The 19,718-nt window shown below is 38.8% G+C and overlaps 1 protein-coding gene across 1 annotated transcript; it reads right to left on the reverse strand.

The window, feature by feature from the left end:
* Window positions 1-9,494: 9,494 nt before the first annotated feature.
* LOC141590323 (uncharacterized) lies at window positions 9,495-14,214 on the reverse strand. Its single transcript, XM_074410920.1, has 5 exons — window positions 13,854-14,214; window positions 13,657-13,748; window positions 12,403-12,786; window positions 12,194-12,263; window positions 9,495-9,592 (listed from the first exon to the last, which is right to left on the reverse strand). The coding sequence occupies exons 1-5, from the start codon at window positions 14,212-14,214 to the stop codon at window positions 9,495-9,497; spliced, it is 1,005 nt and encodes a 334-aa protein (XP_074267021.1).
* Between the last annotated feature and the right edge of the window lie 5,504 nt (window positions 14,215-19,718).

A 19,718-nucleotide genomic window follows, 5' to 3' on the forward strand; every position in this document is an offset into this window, starting at 1 on the left:
TTATTTTCCTCAGCGATGCCAAGTATGCGTCGTTATCGATCTATTATTTTCTCCTCAGCGGTGCCAAGGGCGCGCCGTTGTCAAACTCAACATATGATTCTTCCCCACGGAGTTTAAGATAAAATTCTCCGAAGAGTACCTTCGAATCCTTCACCCAGGGGTGTCTCAGGTATGGTTGCTTCTTATGGCTGGTGAGCTTCCTTACGTAGTCTAATGGACTTTAAATAAACCTCCCCGATTATCGACAAACTCTAAAATGTTCCCGACGACAGGTCATTGGTTCACACCCCTTGAGCCGCCTCGCGTCGCCATAGTCCTCAGGTTGTAATCTTCGATTGACCTGATGGATATACTTTGAATTTCGCCTTGTCCAAGCCTCAGTCAAAGTGGGGGCTCTGTAGATACCTCATTTCTACACCTCCCGCCAACCACCCAGTGATGATTGGGCCGCATGTTTGATACGCGGAACGATTTATGACAGTCCGTAAGTTCATCGTCAAGTGATAGCTCAAACATTCGAGTCAACCCCTGGGTCGTCATCTATGTACCGATATGGTCGTTTTGATAGTAATTAGAGTTCATTTGGAGTCCGGGTCAAAAACCGCTTCATTTTTCTAAAAACCGTTTAAATGCCGAGCCGGAATATTCCAAAATGTTCTAGAATTCTCTGGATATTTATTCCTAATTAAAAATAATATTTTAAGTAAATATCTACCGTAATATTGTGTTTTATGGAATAAAGAAGTGTATATCTACCGAAATTCCATAATAAAAATGCGGAAATCTTTCTTTCTGAGGAGGAAACCTCTGGAGAAATGACGCAGCAGGTGCTGTACCTCTTCGAAGGATCGCATTAGTTGTTGCGCCTCTTCTCCAGCCCTCTTTTCGCCTTTTCAGAATATTTCCATGATTTGTTTCCAAATCCGTGTTATTCCTAAACTCTTCCATATGTTTAGTATAAATAGAGGCCTCCGGTCGCCATATTTGGCACGTGAGTGTTCCTCTCTCTCTCTCTCTCTCTCTCTCTCTCTCTCTCTCTCTCTCTCTCTCTCTCTCTCTCTCTCTCTCTCTCTCTCTCTCTCTCTCTCTCTCTTCTCTCTCTCTCTCTCTCTCTCTCTCTCTCTCTCTCTCTCTCTCTCTCTCTCTCTCTCTCTCTCTCTCTCTCTCTCTCTCTCTCTCTCTCTCTCTCTCTCTCTCTCTCTCTCTCTCTCTCTTTGCATTCTGGACTACGCTATTGCCTTTCGATGCCTACGTGCTTGATCAATCGGCCAGGTAAGCTCAGATTATTCTGAATCCCAGTCACGTTGCATAGACCGACCAATTTGACCAACCCCACCTTTAATCAACCTAATCAATTTACTAAATCGTCTAACGAGGGGACTTTCCACGCATATTCGAGTCGAGCAATTACTAAACGATAACTTTAGTCAATCTCGTTTCGTCAAACATGTAAGTCTGAGGGTGTAAATCCCATTTTATTATTGTACTTTTATTTTGTATCAATTAACGTAAATCTACATCAAAAGCACGTTCGAAAACCGATTTAAAATCCATCTTTTAAAACCGTTTTTACGAAACAGCAGAGGTCAGACATCGAGAAGAAACGCAGCAGCAGCTGCACCTCTTCGAAGGATCGCAGCCTTGCTACGCCTCTTCCAAAGGCTGCTTGCTACTCCTGCTCTTCTTCTTCTTCCTCGGCTTCCTGCATATTTTTCTCCCTTTTTTATTCTTTCATTTTTTCTTCGCTCTCTTTGTTATTTCAGTAGATAAATCATATTTTTAACAATTCCCTTTTAATTACGATGTTTAATTCGTCCTTAATCCCGAGTAATTGAATACTTGCGGGTTTTCGCTATTTTAATTCAAATCGATTCTTCGGGGTTTCGATTTGTTCATGTCGAGGTTCTAGAATCCTAATTTGATACATAAGTTTTCTTCCGGGTCTTATTTGTCCAGTTTCGTCCTAATTTAACCTCAAGTTTCGCCTTTTTGTGTTTCCGAGATGAGTATAATCATAATCATGTAAACCGCTGTAATTTCTCATTTTAATTCGTTTTATGACTTGTCCAGATGAGTATAATCAGTTGGTTTATTTTTGATAGGTTGCGACAGCCTTGTCACCCGTTGCTTGCACCCGCGTGTTAGTTGCGGCGGCACATATTCTAGCAGAACTCCCTCATAAAGAGAAAGCACATCATGAGTTTGTAACCGATATAAAAGGCTTAGAAAGCGATGACAGGTTTGAAAAAGCCTGTAATTGGGAGTCACCACCAAATTATTTTGCAAATTTGGAAACCGTTCCAATAAACTTTATAATATGTCAAATTAAAAACAAAGCATAATGTGACATAGCAACTAAATATAAAGACTCGTTCCCCTTTAGCATTCTATGTTTAGAATTACTCTCGTAATGCCAATGAATACGAATGTTCACAGAGATCCGAGTAAGGGGTGAGGGTAGACCTGGCAAAAGCAACCCGATCCGATTGACCCGAGTCGAAAAGATCGTCCCGAGACCCTAAATTGATCTGAATGTGACCTGAAACTCGAATTGACCTGCCCCGACCAGAACATGACCCGAACATTCTTGACCCTAAACTAACCTGACCCGGAAATGACCCGATCCGATTCCAGCCACTCCAAAAATGACAAGACCAAACATAACTCTAATTGAACCGAAAAGATTCGAAATAGCTTTTTCTCCCTTATTCATTGACCCGAAAATGGCCCGACCCGGAATAACCCGGCCCACTTGACCTGACCAACATATCAAAACATACCCGAAACCTAAAATGACCCAACTCGATTCAAAATGACCGTACTCGACCCCAATTAACCCGAAACAATGAGAGACCCAAACTGGCCTGACCCAAAACATACCAGATTGACTCATTTGCCAAGTCTAGGTGAGGGTACTTATTGGAAAGTTCTTTAATAGAACACTCTATCCCGCTTGCTCGCTAGCGTTCTCTACTCATCTATTGAGTTTGTCATCTGCTTTGATTATACCGATTATATGCATGCTATGCAACAAACATTGTCTTAAACCTAACATATAAATTATCGATGTCGGTGAATTGGCAATTAGTGTTAATGAGTCAAAGTGGAAATTTACATTCTTAAATTGCATACAAATGAATTAAACAAATTACAAAGGACTAGATGACGAGTATACATCACATACGTAGCATAACAGGTTTTGAAAGAATGGATTTGAAAAGAACTAAGATGAAAACGTATTCCAATTAGATGATATTCCAATAATATTCAGTTAATAAATTCTAAAATAAAGTACGTCCGGATAGGAAAGAGATCAGAGAAGAAACCAACCAAGAACAGGCGCAGAAAGGCTTGCATAATTGTGTCCACTTAAAGAGGCACAATAAACCATGTGTCTGTTTTTGGGTGGGTTATGGCTGTGATAGTCAGACTTGTTAGGTTATTACGTTGATTAATATACGAAAGTGTTCTTGTTTACGAATTAAATTGAAAGTCGACTTAAAATAAAAGAAAATAAGAAAACTTGATAAACGAACATAGAAAATCGACCATATACCCGCTTAATATTGATTACTTAGGATTAATGAGCGAAATTTAGACAAAACGAAATTAAACTTGTGAAAATTGAATTAATGATGAAAATTGAGACAAAAAGACGAACTTAAGATTAAAAGTATCTAATATCAATTACTAGAACTCCTAAAACAAAGTTAAGCAACTTAAGATGGTTTAAAACAATTAATACTGATTATTAGCAATTTAAATCGAATTGAGTTTGAATAAAGACAAAAACTTGGAAAGTAATTAGACATTAAAATAAAAAAAAAAGAAAATTGATCTTCCTCTGATCTGGAAAGATCCTCGGATTAACGAACAATTAAGCACGCAAATCGAGACGAGAGGAAATTATTAACAGATTAAGCGTTCTTAGAAGAGGCACAACAGATGTTGTGATTCTTTTAAGAAACGCATCATTTGATGCGTTTTCTCTAACCTTCCGATAGGTTCAGGTGTTTAATCATCTCTTTGAAAATTGATTAAAAATGAAAAGATTAAACGGTTTTGGCAGTAATATGATGTACAACGTATGAAATTTATATAACAAATAACAAAACAATATTAAATGGGAATATTACACTCTTAAACATACATGTTAGTGTCACGAGATTCAACTAAACGACAATTTAGTAGTAACTTGAACTATGCAGGTGAAAGTGACCTTGAATTAACAAGGAATTAGACTAGATTGATTTATGCTGATTGATTAAAGTGTAGTTGGTCCAATTGGTCATTCTATGCAAAAAGTGGCGGGAACCACGACAACAATCGGGCTTACATAGTCGGTCGATCAAGCACGTAGATGTCGATGAGCAGTAGCACGGTCTAGAATGCAAAGAGCGAAGTGGCAAACACTCGCATACCAAATATGGAGACCCGAGGTCTCTATTTATCGCAAAAACAGGTGAAGAAATTGAGTACGACATGACTGTGAAAAAGCTAGACTTCTTAGAAGAGACGATGCAAATGCTGCGACTTCTCTAAGAGGCGCAGTAGACACTACATTATCTCTTAGGGAGGTTACTTCTCAGACAAGAAAACGCGTGACGTGGATCTCGTGGAAGGGACAGATTTTGATTATTTTATTTAGAATCTGAGTTATGTGTCGAACTCTAATTCTAATAAATATCTCGTGACGGTTTTCAGAATATTCCGACTCGAAACGATACGGGATCTGAAAATGGAGACGATTTCCAGCCCGGACTCTGAATTGACTCTACTTAATGTCAGAGCGGCCGTATTGGCACATAGATAACGATTAACGGGTAAACCCAAATGTTTGAGTCACCATTTATTTATCAATTTATGAAATGTCATAAAATTGCGACATTTGCTAAAGATGTCGTCTGATCATTATCAGGTGGCTTTTGGGAGGTACAAACACGGGTGTCTACACGAGTTTTAACCTGAGCTCGAGCTCAAATCGAGCCTATATATGATTGTTAAGTTATCCATTTTTTTCTTTTGATAGTTTCAATAACAAGATTCGAAGATTCTATATAAAAATATTGGACAAATCAATAAAAACATTTGATATGTGGTTATACAGATATATAATCATAATAAATATTTTTATAAAATAAGAGCAACATTATTTTATCACACATAGCATTTCTATATTTACCTTAAGGTTAACCTCAAAGGAGTAGTATCATATTTAGAGCTGGCAAAAGCTGACCCGACCCGACTCGCCCAAAACCTGGCCCAATGGAACCCAAAAATTGGGTGAACTGAAACCGAACCGACCATAACCCAATAACCGATAGCATCCTTATTGTATCCAACCCGAACCCGACCTGAACTGACCCGACCCGACCTATCACCCGATATTGACTCAACCTGATGGTGACCCGATAATGAATTAGCTTAATAATGGTGTAAATAAAACCAAATTGACATTTATCTTAATTCTTTTCACTTAAAACTACAATTGATATACCTATATATTGTTTAAATATAAAATTAACCATCAAAAACTAAATACATAAGATAAAATATACGCTGATAACCTGGCCCGATACTGCAGTGTAAAGATGCAGGCTTGACAAGAATTGTAACTCTGACAACAGCAAGATTACAACTTTCAGAAACTGAGTAATTAACTTTGTAATTTGAGGAAAAGTAGTAAATGACTTTTACAAATCATGAAAATTTAGGACAATTTAGATAAGAGACTAAACTAAAACTATGAAAAGTTTCAAGATTTGATTCACAATCTAAGTATTTTTGATAAATCGAAGAACAGCCTCATGCAGACTGAAATTCTGACAGATAATTGCAGATGAATGTGTTGCCTTTTTTCTGGGATTCTTGTGAAATAAAGTTGAGATATAATTATCAAATCAACCTCCAAGCAAGTATAGAAGATTAACTTAACCATTTAAGAGTTAAAGATTGAATTAACCAAGCAAGCACATGCTAAAAATAAACTCAGATAGATAATGTGACTCAAAGCAATTCAAGCAATCACATACCTGTTCTAAGACACACCACCAGGTACTTAATCTTCTCCTAAGCAAGCACAAGAAGATATCAAGCCTGACTCACACTACAAAAACAAGTCTGAAGTCAAAAGATTTAAAATTCAGAGAAGAAATCTCATGTTTTTAATTATCAAAGTCTGTCTTAATGCAGTGGGGATATAGGTCCTTATATAGGTCTCTTCCTTAAGATTTCAGTATAATGAACCCTAGAGAACTCCATCTAAGGGCCAGGATTTCCTTTAGGATACAAACAAGGAATGAAAAAAATATATTACAAACGTCTACAATGATGCAAAGAAAAACTGAATTGAAAAACAAAAAGGACAGCAGTGATAGGGACAGGTTCTTGGCTTGGCATGTGAAGAAGTTTCAGCTTTGTTCCAGGCTTTACATGTGACTCTAGGTGTTATCTGATTTTTGTGGAAGCAAGGCCAAAAGGTTCTCAATGCAGTTTCCCAAATGTCCAGCCAAAACTGGCAATAAACTTTATGTAGAATTGTCACATGTTGCCACTTGATCTCAGCTTGAATTTTGTAAGATGCAATGGTGGACTAGCCTTGATCCTTAGGACTAAATTAACCCTAGTTGAAGAGTGACTCGGCTTGCCAAGGTGGCATCAATTGGCTAGTTTGAAGCTCGTGTCCTTGGCCTAGTAGAAAAGGACTGATAAGAGCCATGGGCTGCTTGTTGCTGTTGTGGCCTGCCTTGGCCTGCTCATTACTCAGGAATCTTAGGCCATAGTTAGGCTGACTTAGGCCATGGCTTTGGCTTTCCTCAGAAATTTTGTTACCTTGACGCTTAGCTCATACTGCAACCTCCCCTGGTTGAACAAGGCTTGTCCTCAAGCCTCTGACCTCTCCATCAGAATCCTCAAATGTGGACTAAGGTCACCACATTGAAGGTACCATGCACTCCATAGTCACCTGGTAAATCGATTTTTGTAAGAATTTAGACCAATCCTTTCAATGACCTCAAAAGGACAATCAGCTCTTAGCATGAGCTTGTTTCCTCTCTTAGCCGGAAATCTTTCTTTCCTCAAATGTAGCCATACCAAGTCCCATGTTGCAAACTCTTTCTTCTTCTTAGGGACCTTGGACTGCTTCCTGTATTGCTCATTTTATTTATCAATTTGTTTCTTCACATACTCATGTAGTTATAGCATCTATTCAGCTCTCTTCTTGGCATCCCAATTCAGCTCCTCTTTTGGTATAAAAGATAAGTCTAGAGGCATGAGAGGATTTATCCCATAGACCACTTCAAAAGGACTGTGTCCAATAGCATCTGATGGTGCTCTGTTGAATGCAAACTTAGCCAGAGCCAGCTTCAAATCCCAGTCTTTTAAAGACTTGTTGACTATGCATCTCATAATTATCCCAAGAGTTTTGTTTGTGACCTCAGTTTGGCCATCAATCTGTGGATGATGAGATGTGCTAAACAGCAGCTTGGTCTTTAGTAGCCTCAATAGATTTTTCCAAAAATAACTCATGAAATTAGTAGCTCTGTCAGATATTATAGTCTTAGGAATCCCATGGAGCCTCACTACCTCTTTCAAATACAGTTCAGCTACACTAGCTGCATCTTCAGTCTTTTTGCATGCAATGAAGTGTGCCATTTTACTGAACCTATCAACAACTACCATGATAGAATCCTTCCTCCTTGCAGTCCTTGGAAGAGCAACAATAAAATCCGTATTCACCTCCTCCCAGGGCCTACTAGAGAGTGGCAATGGTGTGTATGATCCTGCCTGAAATGAACTATTTGCCCTTTGGCACACTGAACACCTTCTGACGATTATTTAGACATCCCCCATCATTTTTTGCCGGTAAAATTGATCCTGCAGTATATCCAAAGTTTTCTGAATCTCAAAGTCACCCCTCAACCATCCTGAATGCACCTCTTTTATCAGAAGATCTCTATAGGATCCTCTTGGTACACAGAGTTTGTTACCATGGAACAGAAAACCTTCTTGTAACAAGTACTTTCTCCCCTGAGCTGGACCTCCTTCAGTCTCATTAATCCACTCCTCATAGAAGTCAAGATCATCTTTGTATAGTTCCTTCATAACTCAAATTCCAAAACCTTTTGTTCAATGAATGTCAATAGAGAATGTCTTCTTGACAGTGCATCAACAACAACATTCAATATACCTTCCTTATACTTGCTGGAAAATATAAAGGATTGCAGGAATTTAACCCATTTAGCATGCCTGTGGCTCAACTTGTGCTGGCTATTGATAAATCTCAGAGCCTCATGATCTGAATGGTGCACAAATGGCTTTGTCTCACGATAATGACTCCAACGCATCACTGATCTGACAATAGCATAAAACTCTTTATCATATGTGGAATATTTCAGCTTAGCACCACTCAATTTCTCACTGAAATAAGCCACTGGTCTTTGATCTTGGATTAGGATAGCTCCAATCCCAACTTTACTGGCATCACATTCAACCTCAAACAATTGATCAAAATCTGGCAACTTCAGAATTGGAGTTTCACACATCAGCTTCTTTATTTTCTCAAAGGACTGTTGAGCAGTTTCAGTCCAATGAAAATCCCCTTTCTTCATGCACTCAGTGATAGGTGCAACTACAGAGCTGAAGTTTTTGCTGAATCTTCTATAAAAAGATGCTAGACCATGGAATCCCCTCACTTCTGTATTTGTCTGTAGGACTGGCCATGTCTGCATTGCCTTGATCTTTTACTGATCAACTGATATTCCTCTCCCAGAAACTATGTAACCTAGAAAGGCTACCTCTCCCACCATAAAAGTACATTTCTCAAGCTTTTCATACAATTTCTGCTCCCTGAGGATTTCAAAAACTGCCTCCAAGTGTCTGAGATGCTCAAGAGGACTGCTGCTGTAAATAAGAGTATCATCAAAATACACCACAGCAAATTTCCCAAGGCAAGGCCTTAGCACTTTAATTATCAGCCTCATGAAGGTGCTTGGAGCATTTGACATACCAAATGGCATGACTAGCCACTCATACAGGCCATGCTTTGTTTTGAATGCAGTCTTCCATTCATCCCCTTCTCTGATTCTTACTTGGTGATATCCTTGCCTGGGATATATTTTAGAAAAAATCTTGGCTCCACTGAGCTCATCCAACATATCATCCAATCTAGAAATTGGAAACCCGTATTTGACAGTAATATTGTTGATTGCTTTACTGTCTATACACATCTTCCAAGTTCCATCCTTCTTTGGGACTAGCAATGCTGGCACAGCACAGGGACTTAAGGATTCTCTCACAAATCCCTTAGTCATTAGCTCTTCAATTTGGTGTTATAGTTCCTTTGTTGTTGTTGGATCACATCTATAGGCAGGCCTGTTAGGTAACACAGAGCCTGGCACAAGATCTATATGATGCCCAATTCCACTCAAAGGTGGTAATCCACTAGGCAACTCATCGGGAAAGACCTCCTTATATTTCTAAATCAGGGGTTCAACCTATGCAGGCACATCAGTGTTCTCTTCTTTTCTGATTTCCTTTGACAACAGAATTATCACAGGTTGTTCATGATTTATCTCCTTGACCATGTGATGGGCTAAAAGTCGTATACATATAAAAGTAAATCAATAATCACTCACTTAACTACACCACTAAAATATTAATATAGTGACAGTAAGGGTCGAACCCACAGAGAAGGAATAAGTTAACTAATGTGTATAATAATGCAAAGTAAAGTAACCAATTTTGGGGGGGATTTGTTTGTTTGGTAAACAAAGACTAAAGCAAAAAATAAACTTAGATTAACTCAGATAATTAACGGTCTTGGGTCAACTTATCTCCGCTACCAATTAAGTCAATTGATCATCAAAACTCTCAAATACCAATTTATGTTCAAGTATCTATCGTGTAATAAATATGAAATATTAATTTATGTCCCTTCTTAAGAATAGTCAAATAATTCGATCAACGATATTATAAGACCATAACTATCAAATAATCCAACACACGCGTGTCAGATTTAACCCAATAACAGCAATAATGAATAAAGGAACCGATAGAAACAATAACCACAAACACGCAGTCATAATTCAATTATATTCTTAATCTCTTCCTAAACCCAAAGTAATGATAAACTGAATCAATTAGAAAGGATAAAGGTTGCTACTTTAATTTAGATATCAAGCAAACTGAGTCGATAATCTAAACTGGCAAAAGATTAATAATTACCAACACTGTTGATCAGATAATGAAAGTAAATAAAAATCAAAGAAATAAAGAACAAGAGATTAGAACAATACTTGAAAGATAAAAGGAAAAGACAATCTCACAATCGATTGATAGGTAGCTTCAAAAGTTGAACCAACAAGGGAGGAATTAGTTCCTCATACTAGATAAAAAATAATTAGGTTTTCTTTTAAGAATTGCAAAAGTAATTTCTAAAACTGAAATAAAGAGTTTAAGTACTTTCCTAAAGAAATTTAACTTAGTAACCAAAGTAAAAACGAGTCTCGGAACAAACCGAGTAAACTAAACAAATCTCGAGCCTTCATAGTCTGATATGCGCGACAATAGCACGAACCAGAGTCGAATGTATGTCGCGCATAGGTCGCCCGTGTGTCGTGCGTATGTCGAATGTGTGTCGCAAATTCGCTGCTGCCCAATTTGCTTCTTCATACGCGACCAATATACTCGACCAATGCTCGTGCACGCCTCCCAAGGTACCTTCATCTTCAACTTTACTATAGCTCATTCATCTTCGCACTTCCAAACTCGGTATTGAATTACTCATTATCGCTTACAAATTATCGCTTTTTGTACCTTTAAACTCATTAGCTCGACCTTCTTAATACATACTAAATCCGTCTTATCAACTTCTCCACACTTAGATCTTTACTCGTCCTCGAGTAAACTCAAAGGACCCATTATAAGTTCATACCAACACCGATCCCCAGAAGTGTACGAAAGCAAAGAAAACTTACAATGAAACTCTTTTTAGACGGTCTCCAACACAACAACCAGAGATCAAAATAACATTGGAAGAATTTTCTTCTTTTACCTAAATCTCTCATTTTGCCTAAAGCGTCCGCCCTTGCGGGTTTTCACTCTAGCTTATCATTTTTTTTAATCTCACAACTACTCTCAGTGGCACGCAACTTGATTCTGCATTTTATCCGGAGCGCCCTTTCAGGTTTTCACTCCGTCCTCGGCCACATCCCAATCTTGCCTAGGCGCCCTTGCGGGTTTTCACCTAGCCGGGATTACTCTTTTTTTTTTCTTTTTCTTTTTTTTTCTTTTTCATTTTTTTTTTGAAAGAAGTTAACTGAAATAAAGCACACCATACAAGTAAATAAATTACAATCGGAACGATTCTCCTCCCCACACTTGAATGAAACATTGTCCCCAATGTTATAAGGACACAATAAAGGGACGAGAAAAATACACACCTCATCTAAGAAAACGCCAATGACGACATAAACAATCAAGCATACCTTAACACCGCATGAAATAGAACAATCCACACACCACACCTCCTCCCCACACTTGACCATTAGCATACTCCATAAAGCACCATCACACAAAGCCAACAAAAGATAAGAGCAGCCAAACAAGACTAACGCCCCTTATTACTCGGATCCTAACCAACGACCAAGTAGCTCTAAAACATATGTGACAGCAACAGATTGCACATAAACGAAATACTACAACTCCAAGCTTACATGGTCAATCCTAATCTCCACTACGCCAAATCAACAATCCATCCAACCACATTAGCAAAGTGCCCACAACAACGCACCACAGTTTCTCCACACCATAGCCTCTATCCTACCCAACCATCCTTCTTTGTCCCCCTTCTTATGACGCCAACACCATAAATATGAAATGAATCTTGAGGTATTGTCCGATCCTTTTTTTTTCTCTCAATTTTTTTTTTTTGATATTTCATTTTTTTTTTTTGCCACAATAGCCCACACAATTCTACGGGTTGCCTCCCGAAAGTGCTTTTGTTTAACATCGTTACCTCAACATCTCGCGGAATGGTAAAACTACCTGACTTAAGCTTGGAGAGAAAATTTACCTTACTTACCAACATGAATACAAGAGGAGGAACGAAAGCAAGATTTTATATGGATAGTTTGCACACCTTTCCCGGAGCCCTTCTGCCGAATTAATTTATCAAACCAAGCCTTCTTCTTACCTCTAGATACCTCCGCATCCTCACGACGATCCCATAAGATAACACACCTTTGATCCTTAGGAGGGGATCCCTGCAAAACATTAGACAACTTGCTCGGAATAGGAGATTTCCGACACTTAGATAAATCATGGTTAGGAGAAGTGTATAATACACAATAAGTGAATTGTAGGAGAGTGAGAAGATGGTTTATTGATTTTAAATTTAACAACGGTCCCATCAAATTCCATGGTAAGAGACCCTTTTGAGACATCAATCTTAGTCCCTGCAGTCTTCAAGAATGGTCTTCCTAAAAAGACGGGGATAGCATCACTCTCACTTTTCATGTCAAGAACATAAAAGTCAGCCGGAAAGACTAACTTACCAACAACAACCATTACATTCTCTACAACCTCCTTAGGATAGACACTGGATCTATCAGCCAGTTGAATTACTACACTAGTGTCTTTCAAAAGTCCAAATTTGAGTTTTTCATAAATAGCATAAGGGATGACATTAATAGACGCCCCTAAATCTAACATGGCCTTTTCAAACCTAAGGTCTCCTATGGTGCAAGGGATTGCAAACATACCGGGGTCACTACATTTAGGGGGTAACTTTTTTTTGAAAAAGTGTAGAAACATACTCATTAATGTTCCCCTTACGACCCTTACCGTTCTGTTCATTTTGCTTTCTCTTATGGGTACACGGTTCTTTCAAAAACTTAATATAATGAGGTACAGACTGCAAATTTAAAAGGGGAATATTTACCTCGCAATGGCGGAAAGTCTCATAGATATCACTATCTTTTTCAATCTTCCGCGTGGACTTGAGAGCTTTTGGAAAAAGGAACTTCCGGTTCATACACTGGCAATGGTTCCTCATCCATCTTTTCATCAATCTCTTAAACTATCTTCTTTTCCTCTTCATGGATAGTAGGAGTTTTTATCTACTTCTTTCTTTTCTCTACCTCATCCAACTGTCTTCCATTCCTCAAAGACACGGCACTTACATTCTCTCTTTGTGGCACCGAGTCTCTTGCCTCTAATCTATTATAGCAGTAGCCATTTGTCCCATCTGATTCTCCAAGTTTTGAATGCTAGCCTTGGTTTTATGTTGATTTTGAACCACAACCGCTTGAAGAGTGACTTGACTGGTAACCAAGGCTCGAATCATATCCTCAGTTGACATTTGACCGCTCGAAGGAGGTCCTTGTGAAGGAGCCACATGTTAATAGGTGGTCGAGGTATAAATTGAACCTTAGGTTGACTGGATTGGCCACCTTGTCCAAATTGTTGAGTGTTTTGAGAATTTCCCTACCGAAAATTTGGATGAGCCTTCCACTCTTCATTGTAAGTTTTAGAGTAAGGATCCCACTTCTTTTGAGGTGTACTCTCTCATACTCCATTCACCTCTTCTTGAGAACCTTCTTGCATAAGTGGACAATGCTCACTAGGATGTCCTCCGGTGGAACAAATTCCACATACCATCGCCATCTTCTGTCCCATCATCATCTCCTTGAAAAGAGTTGTCAAGGTGTCAACTTTTTCTTCAAGATGGGAAGAAGATGAAGCACCCACTGAATTTACTCCCCGCTTTGTATATTTTCTAGCAAAATATCGTGAGCTCTCAGCTAACTAACCAATGATCACCCAAGCCTCATACGGGCTTTTATTTATAATACCTCCTCTACATGCCGCATGCACAGTACGAGCATCTTCCACACTCAAACCACCACAGAAATACATAACAAGGTCTTCAGCAGTGTACCCATGATAAGGGCAAGTAGCACGCAATTTCTTAAACCTCTCCCAATATTCATACATTGTCTCCCCATCCTTTTGTTCTGCATTACTGATCTCTTTCTTCAACTGAGATGCTCGGGATGCAGGAAAATACTTTTCTAGAAAGGCTTTCTTCATTTTTACCCATGTATCAATGCTTCCTGGTGGTATATAATAGAGCCAATCCCTCGCAGCATCTTTTAGGGAAAACGGGAAAGCTCTCAGTTTCAACTGCTTATCGGTCACTGTAGCCGGTTTCATACTAGAGCAGACAATATGGAAATCAGACAAGTGTTTATTTGGATCTTCATTGCTTAGACCATGGAAAGATGGAAAATGATGAATGAGCCATGACTTTAGCTCAAAATTTGCGTTCTCAGCTAATGCATGAAAAGTGATTCACAACGCTTGTTGTATAAGATCAGGAGCTGTAAGTGCTTTAGTCGTATTGTTTGCCATGGTGAAAGAATTATCAGTGGCTTCATATATTTCAGAATTATCCGACTCAGATTGCAAATCCTCAGACTCGTATCGGAAACAGCTATGATTGCACCTTTCTTGTTCTTTCTCAACCTGAAAAGAGTATGCTCAATCTCTAAATTGATTGGCTCGAGATTCAAGACAGAAGAACGAGTATTATGCATAAAATAAACTAAGCAATAACACACTCTACACTAACACACAAAAATTAAACTATTGCCTTCCCCGGCAACGGCGCCAAATTTGACGGGCTGAAAGTCGTATGCCTATCAAAGTAAATTTATAATCACTCACTTACCTACACCACTAAAAATAATAATATAGTAACAGTAAGGGTCAAACCCATGTAGAAGGACTAAGTTAACTAATGTGTATAATAATGCAGAGTAAAGTAACCAATTTGGGGGGGGGGGGGGGGGTTGGGTTGTTCGTTTGGTAAACTAAGACTAAAGTCAAAAAATAAACTTAGATTAACTCAGATAATTAAAGGTCTTGGGTCAACTTATCTCCGCTACCAATTAAGTCAATTTATCATCGAAAGTCTCAAATACCAATTTATGTTCAAGTATCTATCGTGAAATAAATATGAAATATTAATTTCTGTTCCTTCTAAAGAACAGTCAAATAATTCGATCAGCGATATTATAAGACCCTAACTATCAAATAATCCAACACACGCGTGTCAGATTCAACCCAATAACAGCAACAATGAATAAAAGAACCGATAGAAACAATAACCACAACCACACAGTCGTAATTCAATTATATGCTTAATCTCTTCCTAAACCTAAAATAATGATAAACTGAATCAATTAGAAAGGATAAAGGTTGCTACTTTAATTTAGATATCAAGCAAACTAAGTCGATAATCTAAACTAGCAAAAGATTAATAATTACTAACACTATTGATCGGATAATGAAACTAAATAAAAATCAAAGAAATAAAGAACAATAGATTAGAACAATACTTGAAAGATAAAAGGTAAAGACAGACTCACAATCGATTAATCGGTAGCTTTAAAAGATGAACCAAGAAGGGAGGAATTAGTTCGTCATACTCGATCTAAAATAATTAGGTTTTCTTTTAAGAATTGCAAAAGTAATTTCTAAAACTGAAATAAAGAGTTTAAATACTCTCCTAAAGAAAGTCAACTTAGTAACCAAAGTCAAAACGAGTCTCAGAACAAACCGAGTAAACTAAACAAATCTCGAGCCTTCATAGTCTGATATGTGCGACAATCGGACAAACAAGGGTCGAATGTATGTCGCGCAAAGGCCGCTGGTGTGTCGCACGTATGTCGAATGTGTGTCGCGAATTCACTGCTGCCTAATTTGCTTCTTTATACGCGACCAATATACTCGACCAATGCTCATGCATGCCTCCCAAGGGACCGTCATCTTCAACTTTACTATAGCTTATTCTTCTTCGCACTTCCAAACTCGGTATTGAATTACTCATTATCGCTTACAAATTATCGCCTTTTGTATCTTTAAACTCATTAACTCGACCTTCTTAATACGTACTAAATCCGTCTTATCACTATGGCTGCCTCTGATAGAAACAGTACACCATTAACTTCCTTAGGCATGTAAGGACTCCCATAACTTCTCTGATTTGGTGGCAAGGAAGTCAGGGAGACTTTTTTGCCATTATGCTTGAACTGTAAATATTATCCTTGCCTTGGTGAGTGGTATTCTTGTCACACTCCCATGGCCTTCCCATCAGTAGATGGCAGGCATCCATAGGGACCACATCACACAACACCACATCCTTGTACACTTTTCCAATGGAAAAGGACACAATGCACTGCTTATCAACTTTACTTTAAAGCCCTTGTTTAACCGTCTCGGCTTATATTGACTTGGATGGTCCTGGGTGGGTAGGCTCAGCTTGCTGAATAGAGTGGTGGATGCCATATTAGTGCAGCTTCCTCCATCAATAATCATATTACACACTCTCCCTTGAACTGTACACCTGCTTCTGAAGAACAGATATCTATGGTCAGCTTCTAATGGAGCTTGTTATGAATGCATGACCCTCCATAGGACCAAACTATGCCCTGTATCAGGATGAGCTACAATCTATCCTTGGTTTGACCCTTGTTCAATTTCCACTTCATCCAGAACCAGTGTTTCATCTTCCTCTTACTCAACTAGGCCCTCTCTTTCCCATTCTTCTACTTCCCTGGTTGTGAGAGTCCTGTTAGAAAGACAATCTTTCTTGAAGTGACCATAGCCTTGGCACTGGAAGCATTTGATATTGTCTCTTCGTAACACCCCCACACACCAAGGTGCCTTACTAAGACCACCTTGGCACATGGGAATGCTACCATCTCGGTTGCCCGAGTGATGTGACTCATATTTGAGCATATTTAGTCCCCGAATTAGCCTCGTTCCTATGTTTTATAGTGCATAATTGGGTCATTTACTATCTTTTGTTTCCCATTTTGCATATTCTTTGAGGTTTTGTTTCCTTGGTAGGAGAGGAGTGCAAACCTTGCATTTTCATGGCGAAATGGAGCTAAATTGATCGCATTCAATGACCAAGCATCAAAGGGAAGACGATACTAGAAGACCTATGTAGATAATAAAGTAGATTGGGCAATGATGAAAGGATCCTTGCATCCTCAACAAGATTCCCGCGGATTTTTGAGGAAAGAAGAAAAGAGAAGTGCCTGTCTCACAATCCGAGCGGATTGCAGCCAATCCGAGCGTCTCCTTGCCCACAAATCCGAGCGTCCTGATGCCAAGACGCTCGTCTTGAAGCCGAGCAATCCGAGCGTCTCTCCCATGATCCGCTCGGATCCCCTTACAGACTCCACCGTGCCAGCTTCCTAGACGCTCGGGACGAGCATATCTTCGTGGGACTAGCAAAATGGAGATGCGCATCTCCTTGGAGAGGAGCACTTCCTCAACTTTTCTTAAGGGTCTTAATAGTCATTTAAGCCCTTAGTAACCCTAATCTTTGTACCTAATATTTAGTAAAAATACCCCTTTGTACTACCTAGATTAGCATGTCATCTCAATGTGGGGTAATATCCGTATAAAACCCTTAAATTATAGGACTATAACGTAAATTTAATATGCGATTTATGGTCATAAACGAAAAACAACAAAGAAACGATAAAGCATTAGAAATAACCTCGGGTCCTTTGAGATGTGGCCTAAGAACAGAAATCAAAGTAGATTTCCTCCTAATCGATACACCCAAGACCGTCTGAGACTATGCCCTTGTGCTATAAATGTATTCTCTAATTGCCTTGCAATATCGAGAGAATTGTTGTGAATTTTACGATGTGAGATCTAGAAATTTCAGAGGAAAAATGCCTCCAAAACCCTAATGTTTTTGCAAATGAAAAATGATTAGGTTAACTAGGAGGAGAGGCTCTCCTTTTGTCCTTTCATTCGGCCAAACCGAGATCCACATGGGGAAGTGGGCTTCCACTTCCTCTTATTTTTAACTCGTGGTCCGACTCGAAATTCGCTAAATGTATACGACGGGTTTTTAATTATAAATCGTCATCGGTTATCGGTTATTAAAATATCAACTAGTAACTTGACTTAGTCGAAATATTAATACATGTCCGACAAAGACAATATCGTGTAATTAATTCAATATACATTAATTAAATATAATCGTTTATATTTAATTTACGAATTAACTGCTTAATTCGCCTTAGCCCATTTTATTTAATCCGTATTAAATAAAATATCTCAACATCATGTTTGACTAATTATTAGTCAATAACTCGGACTAACTGCTTAGTCAATTTTGGCATCAACATGACTGTATTTTCATACCGTCACATCTCTCAAACGTATCCTATAGGTGTGACTTTTAGGGACCAGTTGATCACCGCCATCTGTATGACAATAACGTCAAACTTATCTAGCAAGCCAACCGTTATTGATAAACGTGGACCAACTGATAATAAGACAAAAGTATACCCTTTGATCCTTTTAGAGATTTATAAGTCCTTGCACTAACTGTATAGGACACCAGCCCCAACAAGCTCCCACTTGTCCGTACAAGTGTACGTGCAATGACGTTATCCGCACTAACTGGAGGACACCACCTCCAACAAACTCCCACTTGTCCGTACAAGTGTACGTGCGATAACCGATCCTCATATTCATTTAAAATTTCTCCCACTCAATGTAAAACAATTTGCAGATCCAGATCCGCAAAGGTCGTATTTTACAATCGATTTGTATCAAGAGTGGTTTCCCCGACTAGAGAGTAACTCAACTGATAAAACGAATTCGTATTCGAGCATGGCCATGCATTTCAGTTACAACTCCTCGAGTGGCCCTGAGAAATATCGAGTACCTGATAAAGGCTGAATATTTCCTTCAACTCGACTCCTTCCGAACTAAGCACAGTATGAAATGACCCAGAAAAAATCTACTTGGCCCCCTGTTACGGATGACCGTGAGAAAGAAACCAAAGTCACCCAAAATCTGCCTTAATCTCAAGAGACAGTCGATAGTCAAAAGAATCGACTCTTAGGATCACCATGGAGGTCCTATCCACGACCGGGCACCGAATGTTATAAAACATTTAGGACTCCACGTCGATGTCACAATTGTGTCCTATGAGATATCCGTATAACCCGCTTCTGTGATTGGTCAGTCAGTTGGTTGACTTATGGCTTGTTGAACCCACCATCAACCAACGTCACAAAATAATTGCCAGAGTTATCAGCTCATGTGGGCAATTAAGGACCATAAGTATAATGTTTGTTCAGTTCACTTTGTGGTGTTCAAAATTGTCGTACAAATCCACATGAAAAACAAAATATATAAAATATCAAAACGATGATGTCGTATAGAGTACAAAAGAGAATGAATCTAATCCATAAAAGAGTACTATAACTTAGGAACACGTTTAATTCCCATGGAATTAACATGCCCTTCATGCTTATCTTGTCGTAATGGTTTAGTGAGAGGATCTGCTACGTTATCATCTGTAGCAATCTTTTCTATCACTACTTCCTTTTGCTCCACGTAATCTCGGATTAGATGAGCTTTCCGTTGTACATGTCTAGATTTGTTACTAGACTTAGGCTCCTTAGCTTGGAAGATGGCACCTCTATTGTCGCAATAGATGGTGATCGGGTCATTCGAACTAGGCACTACGGATAGTCCTTGTAAGAATTGACGCATCCATATCGCTTCCTTTGCAGCTTCAGACGCGGCATAGTACTCGGACTCGATCGTAGAATCTGTAACACTTTGTTTGGAACTCTTCCACCGATCTGCAGCGCCATTAAGAGTAAAAACGA

This window comes from Silene latifolia, chromosome 7, assembly GCF_048544455.1.
Source record: "Silene latifolia isolate original U9 population chromosome 7, ASM4854445v1, whole genome shotgun sequence".
Classification (NCBI taxonomy): Eukaryota; Viridiplantae; Streptophyta; class Magnoliopsida; order Caryophyllales; family Caryophyllaceae; genus Silene; species Silene latifolia.

What these genes read in the sequence shown, in the direction of transcription:
- LOC141590323 (XM_074410920.1), bottom strand. Translation starts at nt 14,214, where the DNA reads ATGAAACCGGCTACAGTGACCGATAAGCAGTTGAAACTGAGAGCTTTC. An exon ending in GCATGCGGCATGTAGAGGAG is followed by an intron (nt 13,749 to 13,853) that starts GTATTATAAATA and finishes GAGTAAATTCAG; the next exon opens with TGGGTGCTTCATCTTCTTCC. An exon ending in TGGGACAGAAGATGGCGATG is followed by an intron (nt 12,787 to 13,656) that starts GTATGTGGAATT and finishes TTCAAAAAAAAG; the next exon opens with TTACCCCCTAAATGTAGTGA.